Raw genomic sequence first — 9,126 nt, forward strand, 5'->3', positions numbered from 1 at the left:
AAAATTACAAATAGCAAGATTCTAATTAGACACTAAATATGTTTATGATAAAAAGATAAATAATTATAGCCATTATGCAGAATATGCTAAGTGAAGACACCAGTAGGCACTAAGAAGAAGTATTTATATTATGTGTATCATCACCCCCTGTTTTGCATCTTTTTTAATGTGTCTCATGAGCAACAAATTATTCTGATTAGAAATTTCCTTGATTATTTGCTACTTGATATATAGACAAATAATTTTAGCAGAGTTATTTCTGGACCAAAGACAAACCTTTTAAAAACCAACCAATAAAAAAAGTTGTTTGTTTTTTAAGAAACATATAATGCTGCAAATCAAATTTGAATGCAGAAAATCTGTCCCTAATTACATTACTTTACCAAAGAAAAAATTTCCATGTTGGATCTACTTTTTTTTCCTCCAAAGTAGGGAAAAAATGTATTTGGCTTCCTTTGTTTATGGAATCTGGTTTTTTAAAATGGGGGTCAGTAATAGGCATTGAATAAGCAATATAAAAACATTTATAAGGAAACAAAAATAAAACTGATATTCTATTTGTAGGTATGTTTTAATTCATTATATACTTGAAAAAAGTAAAGTAACCAGTATTATTTCTCTCTTAGAAGAGCTATAGGGTTAATGCTAAAAATAGAACTAATTTTTTGTTTGTACCTCGTACCTTATCCCTTAGTTCATAATGCTACTTATCTAATATCCAGAAAAGAAAGTTAAACTCTTACTGTCCTATGGATAGCAATTTTTTAAAGATAAAAATATTCTGTAAAGTCCAATTCATATTATAATATTTGAATTCTGTCCTTAGTTATCTTCCAGTTCATCCCTCTTCATGATCAACTCTATAAGAGCCAAAGGTCTATTGATTTTCATGTAATACAAGAAAATATTACATTTACTTAATTGTTACACAGTGAGAACATTAGACAAGAAATCAAGTCACTATTTAATGCTGCAAGCAGCACAGAATTGCTGGGATCAATAGGGTAGTTTGTCAAAGATGTTCTCTAAGGAGACTTGCCCATCACCATATGGACAAGAAGTCACGTTGGCCATAGTTATTGAAAAACAGGTAAGCAAAGTCAGCAGTACAAATTATCAGAAATCAAAGAGGCCAGTGTGAGAGGAGATACAACCCCACTAAAAAGCTGTATTTATAGTCTGGTAATTAAAAACCATTTTATCAGCCTTGTGTTGGGACCAAACCTTTACAGAAAAGTATTGACAAGATCAGCAGCAATGAATGAGCAATATTTGACTTTAAACTTATGAGTTCTAGTTATTTAACTTTGCCCATTACACAGGAAATCAGTTCTAGCCTTTCCAGCAAAATGCTAATACTGAGTTTTATTATTAATGAAGCTTAATGCAACACTATCTCCACCGTGCAAGCCATTCATTTAACTTGTGTCAAGTATATTCTTCAGTACTAAATATATTGGTATAAATACGTCTTTGATTAAAGTTTTATTTAGTGTTCCTTTCAGACAAGTGAACACAGTACTTGTGTATTTGGTAGAGCAATTCACAATCTGTAGATCACTTGCAATATGATTACATCTAGTGGAGCTCATTTGCATTACTTCATTGTACAAATGATCTTTATGATTTAGCCTGGGTCACTCTCACTTCCCATTCAGCAAACAGTTGCAAAAAGAGAGAGAGGGCTGAGTGAGTCCTATAAACTTTGCAAAGTATCAGTGCCATATTCGCATTCAAATGAGTTGTATATATCTATAATTATAAAGGAGATCATAGATCTTAAGCATACATTGGGTTAGAAACCAAATAGTTCCCAAAATTGCCTCTAAGTTTCTGAAATTTGCCTTTCAGTTTGAGTATTTTATAACTGCTCAGAATAATGATTTTTTTGAAAAGTATAGCGCTACAAAAACACGATGAAATTTTATGTAATAAGCTCGGAACCAAACTACTTCTCCAACTTCAAAATAATTGTTAAAAGACTTCTAATTATATAACATCAAAAGACTTCTAATTAAATAACATTTAATATTATTATATTATTAATTTTATATAATATATAATTATATGATTATTCAACATCTAATATAATTGCTAATATTATATAAAAATATCTAATCTGATCTAATAAGTTCCTCCACCTGTGCTAAGATAACCACAGGATTTTGAAGGCTATTTTGGCAGAGTAGTAGTTTTAGCAGGTTCTGTCAATCTGGAAGGGATTCAAGTGATTGCCTTTCTCTGATGATCAAGGGGCAGCCTGGCTACGTTCATAGAGGTTATCAATGCAAGATTCATTGCACAAAGTCAAGATAACCATGGCAGACACTATAGGAACTCCCTTCTTACCAATTTTTCATTATAAAATATATTTCTAGAAATAGCTTTTTTTTTTTCAATTTTAACACAGCTATTTTCCCTTTACAACTGAAGTATAGTTTTATTAGTATTGTTGTACAGTCATTTTCAGTTGTGCTTGACTCTTTTTGTCCCCATTTGGGGTTTTCTTGGCAAAGATCCTGGAGTGGTTTGCCATTTCCTTCTTCAGCTCATTTGACAGATGAGGAAATTAAGGCAAATGGGGCTTAGTGACAAGGGTCACACAACTAGTGTCTGAGGCCAGAAGACATCTTCCTGAGTTCAAATCTGGCCTCAGACACTATAGCTGTGTCACTCGGGGTAAGACACTTAACCCTGTTTGCCTCAGTTTCCTCATCTATAAAATGAGTTGTAGAAGGAAATGGCAAACCACTCCAGGATCTTTGCCAAGAAAACCCCAAAAGGGGTCAGAGTCAAGAAGAGTCCAACACCACTGAAAATGACTGAATAACAACTTTTTGCCTCTCAGCCCAGCATTCTATCCAAAGAGCAACCTTGCTGCCTTAATCTTTGGAAAGACTTGGGTTCAAATACTACCTTTGAAAATTACTAACTGTATAACCATAGGCAAATCATCTACCCTCTCCTCCAGCCTCATTTTTCTATTCTATTAGGAATAATTATAGTACCAACGTCACAGATTTGTTGTAAGGATCAAATGGCAATGTATGCAACTGGGAACATATACAAAATACTTTGTAAACCTTAGTGCTATATGCATGCCAATTATTATTATATTATATACTTAATGAATGTAGACTTGAATCCATAATAGGAAAGCATAATTGTTATTGCACGGTATAGTTCAAAGCCTTTAAAATATTTAGCCTTGAATCAAACACTTGAGCAATCTGGATTTTATGCTCTACTTAGAATTCATTGTCACATTTCCTATAGCTAATGACCTAGAAATGATTTTCAAATCATCCTTCAGCTTTGTGTTACTTCAAGTCTTCAGTAAAGGTTCTCCTTCGACTTAGTTCAGGTTTTTATCTTTAAAGAGTTTATTAAAATTGCAAATATGTAGTAGGAATTTGTATTCATTATAATTTTTTAAATCTGACATTTACCTAGCTTTAGGAAAAAAAATAGCATTATAAACCTCCACAGGTTTGAAGTTCCTACCAGATGAATAAAGTAAGCAACATATATATGTATATCAACCTATGAAAAGCTAACCCTCTTAAGGGCAATGATTTATCTTAAAGAAACAAATGAAAAGAAAAAGGGTTTTAAAAAAAGTTTTATTTTAAGGGATCAAAAATAAATATTATATTTATGCAGATGAGAAAACCAGTCACTAGCAGTTGTGTTCCTCAATGTATGGTTTTCTAGTACATGGCACCTTCATCTTCTTTATTTAGAAAATAGATTGTTATTGGTCCATAACTGGTATGAACAGTCTCTGTGACTCTGGCAAATAACCAGGAGCCAAGTCCATATAATAAAGTTGGAATGCCTAGAAGAGAAATGAACAAATATCGTCAACATTTGCTAAATATGGATAAATTATTATATACAGAATAGAATAAAAAAGAGAGTTCCAATCATCTAGGAACTTCAACTGAAAATTTTATTATGTCAACCAACCAGTGTTCTAAAGTACCTAAAGCAATGTTCAGGATGTCAGCTCATGTATCATCTCTTTGAATAAACAATGTTGGTGAAAATTTTATAGGTCTAAACAGCTTTTTCCCCCTATCTATCTGAAAAGTTCAAGGAAGTTTACAAACAGTAAATCATTTCCTCACAATCCTTAGGAAGGAATTATATATTCCTATACAGAATGATATATTTAATTGTCCTAGATAAGATCTCTTATTATTTGTCTTGATGTTTAAATTATTAAGGCTCTTTAGCTCTTCAACACAGACAATGAAACTGATAGCGAAAATAATTTTTCAACTCAGACCAAATATCTGTCTTTTTTTTTTTTAAACACTTACTGTGTATTGGCTCCAAGGCAGAAGAGTGGTAAGAGTAGGCAATGGGGGTCAAGTGACTTGCCCAGGGTCACACAGCTGGGAAGTGTTCTGAGGCCAGACTTGAACATAGGACTTCCCGTCTCTAGGCCTGGCTCTTAATCCAGTGAGCTACCCAGTTGCCCCCTGAATATCTGTCTTTTAAACTTAAGTTAAAACAATTTTGAGAATTTATCCATATTTTTGAGAAAAATATAATTATAGTATTTTATAATTGCAACTGAAAAACAACCTTCTATTTCAGTTGATTTCAAATAGAATTAAATTATATAGACTGACTATAAATATCTTTGATCAAAATTTTAAAAGTATTAGTGAAATTATTTCCTATTTAGGATACATGAAAATAAACACATCCAATGACACTTATTAAGCATCTCTATGCAAATGGCAATAATACTAAACTCATGAAGTAAAAATCACACTTCCTACCTTTTCTTAGCTTACATTCTAAAATAATTAATGGAAAAATACAAGATATATCTATGCAAATGTATAACATGTTTAAATTTGGGGAGTATGCAAACATATTGCATATTACTAAAATTAACATATATTATTATATATGTACTTTGGGGAAAGGAAATAAAACAAATGAACTATAAGTTGTAAATATAGAAAACCACTTTTTATATCCGGATAGTATTAAGATCAACAAACCAAAGTGATAATTTTCCTCCTTTTCTATAAGGGACACGTGTCATGTGCACTCCTGAGTGAACAACTCTCTAGGCCTATAATTGATGCCATACCCGCACTGGTGAAGAAGTTCTTAAGGGCCTAGTTTCCTCTGCCAATGAACAACATCATCACAGATTAGGTCCATAGCTTTACCCTAAGAAGCAACATCAGCCAGCCTTGACAGATGGAGGCCTTCTGAAACTTAACTCTTGTTAACAGATATGGCCTCTTCCCATCTCAAGTGAAATTAGAGTTACAACAGTACCTTTCAAAATTATTATTTTCAGCTTGTGACCTAAACTAACACGAAACCTCTGGCCATAAGATCTAACCTTTTATTTTTTACATAGAGGTAGAAGGATTTATTTTTCTTCTGTAGAAAGTAAACTCCTGGAAGGCAAGGGGAGCTTCCTTTGTGTCTCTAGATACAGTCAAGCACATGGTGCTGGTTTAAATGTTTTGCAAATCAGTAAAATCTTTAACTTTACAAGAGTTTTACTTGAATGCTTCACTTTTTATTATAATGACCCACATAGTCAGTCTTGGACTCTGGACAACTGTGCAAGTGACGCACAAACTCTGACAGGGCCTATCAAGTTGGAAACCCTTCACAATGACCCCCCAAATTAATGTATATGTAGTTAGGGCCAGTTGAAGGAGGCTACCTATCACATAATGAATTTTTTTTTTCAGCTACAGCAGCATTTAGAAAACCTTGATGATTACTATTAAGGTCTAGAACCCTTGAAATATTCTATTATCCAAATAAATAGTAAAAATATTTTTAGAGTTCTTCATCTGCAGCCTATACTTAGCAAATTATTTTCATTAATACCTGACAGAACCTATAATAGCTCTCCTGGAACACTATTTCATAATTCCTATAGTTAACTTATGCAGTTATCATAAATATACATGTGCAATATTTAAATTTAATTACCTATCAGGCTATAGCAGTATTAGCACAATACAACTAATCAGATGTACCGCAGTTTTTATTCTTAAAAAATATGACAACTAGTTGGATAGCATTTTGGGGGCCTCCAAATACCTCAACTTTAAATGAACTGATTCCTGTGCCTAAATATCATCTTTGTTGATAGATTCAAAATACCTTTAGATTTATAAACTTTTCACCAACAGGTAAAATCTATATCTGAACCAATCAGTGCCACACTCCACCTAATCCAAGAATGTAAATTTGTAGCCTTACTGGTAAATATTTTTTTATTCTTTGTGCTGGAAACCCCAGCCACTGGCACAGATGCCTGTCACACAGTAAATTTTTAATAAATTTTGTTGAGTGATGAGTATCAAATCGCACTCTGAATTCCCCAATATCTGAAAGCCTCACCAAAACAGAATAGAAAAAAAAGTGCTAAATTTCTTTCAATAAACCTTGTGTTGGAAAAAAACTACCCAGTGAAACTAAAGATCAAGAAAATCAATTTCCTGCCTTTGTCTCACAAAAGAAACTGCTAGGATTTTATGTCAATGTAGATTAGGAGTTCTCTTCTGTGTGGTATGTAGAGGAAGTCCAAGGCACCTCTCACAGGATGTTTTTAAATGCACTGAATAAACTTCGTATTACAAGAGAAACTAAGTTATATTGATTGTAAACTCCTGGAGGGTAAGTACAGTTTTTTCCTCTCTAGGGATTCCCTGCGTTTAGCACAGTGCCTGGCACACAGTAGACATTTAGTAGTTGATTTTTGACTTTGATTTGCCGGTTATTAAAATGTAAAAAGGCAAAAATCCAGGTTCTTGGACCCGCGGTTCAGATTCCCTAATAACGAAGCACATACTTTAAGTTATCTTAGTGGGGAACCGGTTTTTACTGGTATAAACGACGTGGACTATCCTGCTAGGGAAGAAGTCTATTTCAAACCCACTTTTTCCGGGGAAAGATTTCCATTCCCCTCACTTTCTCCCCTCCAATCCCTGTGGAATGACCCACACCTTTTATGGACTATTTATGGAATAAAGAAAATGAGAGGCCTGCCCCAGGAAGGTGATAGGCGGACGAGAGATTGGGGCGGCACAGCGGAGAGGGCGGGGCAAAACGAGGGGGCGGGACTCGTAGTGGTTTCCTCTCTCCTGGCCTTCTCCTTCTCCGCCCCCCACACCCTACTCCTTCCCACAGCACCTCCCTCACCCAGGTTGATGACTTTCAGCGCAGTGAAGAACTGGTCCTGCTGGCCTAGATCCTGCCAGGGCGCCTTGGAGCAGTGGTACTTGATGAAGGGGAAGCAGCCGGTGCGCAGGATGTGATAGTTGGCTCCCTGCACCGCCCAGTTGAAATGGGAGAGGCCGAACTGGTCATTGTGCACAGCGCTGTAGGGGACGCAGAAAGAGGTCCAGTGAGGCAGCCGTCGCTGCAGCAGATGCTGGGTCAGCACCTCTGAGGCGCGGGGCTTGGGGCCCCGGGCCGAGGCTCGGGGGCTTAGCCGTAGCACCAGCCGCAGGGCGGCCTCGTGAGCACGCCTCAGTAATTCCATGGGCGTCCCTCCCCCGGGGACCGCCCCCCACCCCTCAGCGGGAAGAACCGCGAGCTCCCCCCACCCCACGTTAGGGGCAGGCGCTCAAGATTGCACATGCGCGTGGTGCCCTCTCCTGTACCCCCGCCCCTATTCTTTCCATTCCCTCCCTCGGCGAGGTAATCTGAGCGCGTGCGCAAAGCCCTGCGCCTGCCAAGGAACTGGGAGTTCGCCTGGGACCTGACCCTGAGTCCAACCGGCACGTGCAGAACCACGCGCACTCGCCTCGGATATAAGGAATGTTCTCTAGATGGGAAGCCAGGTAGAGTCAGAGGACTCCAGTAACCGTGAGAGAGAATTCGTGACGGAAGACCTTTCCCAATCCCCGACAAAAGAGGGAGAGGAGGCGTTGGTCCTCTAGGGCCTTGGAATGGCCATTCTTTCTGCTGTTGTGCAGTCCATTCCTCATGCTTCTGACCATGACCTATCCGGTTCGTACGACTTTGAATGACTGCCCAGAACCTGTGGTCGACTTCAAGACCTCTCCCCACAATCTGCCTTCCTCTTACCTTTCGAGCCCCATTTCAAGCCAGTTCTTCCCAGGATATTCCCACGCTCCAGTTAGAGGTTTATCAAATGAATCAATCAACAGCATTAACAATTATATAAGTAATCACGTGCAAGGCTAGGGATCCTATTCTAGATTAGTGATATGAGGACAAAAACATAACCTCTGCCCTTGTTCTAGTGTGGGGAAAAGCTTATAAAAATGTATTATAAAATTAGGATGCCATCAGCACCATTTCTACCTTGGACTCTGCCTTTTTATTCACATAGTTCTCAGAGTCTAGAATATCCTTCATTTCTATCTGTTGCTATGCTCACCCATTCTCAAAGATCCAGCCCAAATGGTAACTTGACCCTGCACTTCCAGTCCCTCCATCTAAACTCATTTTTCGGGTACCTCTCCTATTTTTATCATATTCCAATATGCATTCTAGTTTTGTTTATATTTCCACATTCACTTCTAGTAGATTGTAAGTTCCTTGAGGAGGGTTATTTTAATTTTTTGTTGAGGCAACATGGCACAACAACGGGGAAAATTGATTTTGAATTTCTAGTTTTAAATTAGGAGAGTTTATTTAAACCCCCTGTTTGAATTTCTACTTTTAAATTAGGAGAGTTTATTTAAACTCCCTGGTCCAAAGATTTCTTATGTGTAAAATGAAGGAGTTGGACTACATGGCTTCTGAGGTCTCCTCCCTCTCTAGATCTATGATTCTATAATTAGTTGGTACTTGATCATATGAGATGTTTGTAAAGATCTCTACAAACTTTAAAGCACCCAATAAAATCAATTATCATTATATATTACCCTCAGAAGATCACATTGTACACCAAGCACTTAATAAGTATACCTGAGATGCATAAAAAAGTGTCTTCAGGGAGATTAATCCGATTAAATCCAAGGAAAACACAAAACCAGATGGGCTTAATCTGTTGCATTTTCTTTAAGCATAACTTTATTAGTGTTCTCTTCCTACTTCCTCATGTCATCTTCAAGATAGCAAATCTCTTCTCATAAGATGAATTCCACCCTACATTTG

General features: G+C 36.8%; 1 protein-coding gene across 1 annotated transcript; it reads right to left on the minus strand.

Moving 5' to 3' along the window:
- Nucleotides 1-3,612: 3,612 nt before the first annotated feature.
- On the minus strand, nt 3,613-7,601 carry C2H15orf61 (chromosome 2 C15orf61 homolog). Its single transcript, XM_044662404.1, has 2 exons — nt 7,198-7,601; nt 3,613-3,838 (listed from the first exon to the last, which is right to left on the minus strand). Exons 1-2 carry the CDS (start codon nt 7,538-7,540, stop codon nt 3,711-3,713), a joined length of 471 nt encoding a protein of 156 aa, XP_044518339.1. The 5' UTR covers nt 7,541-7,601; the 3' UTR covers nt 3,613-3,710.
- Between the last annotated feature and the right edge of the window lie 1,525 nt (nt 7,602-9,126).

The sequence above is a fragment of the Gracilinanus agilis genome, chromosome 2, assembly GCF_016433145.1.
Source record: "Gracilinanus agilis isolate LMUSP501 chromosome 2, AgileGrace, whole genome shotgun sequence".
Classification (NCBI taxonomy): domain Eukaryota; kingdom Metazoa; phylum Chordata; class Mammalia; order Didelphimorphia; family Didelphidae; genus Gracilinanus; species Gracilinanus agilis.

Excerpts from the sequence above, each read along its gene's own strand:
- C2H15orf61 (XM_044662404.1), bottom strand. The coding sequence starts at position 7,540 with ATGGAATTACTGAGGCGTGCTCACGAGGCCGCCCTGCGGCTGGTGCTA. Across the intron at positions 3,839-7,197 it reads GCTGAAAGTCATCAACCTGG|GCATTCCAACTTTATTATAT; the intron begins GTGAGGGAGGTG and ends TTTCTCTTCTAG.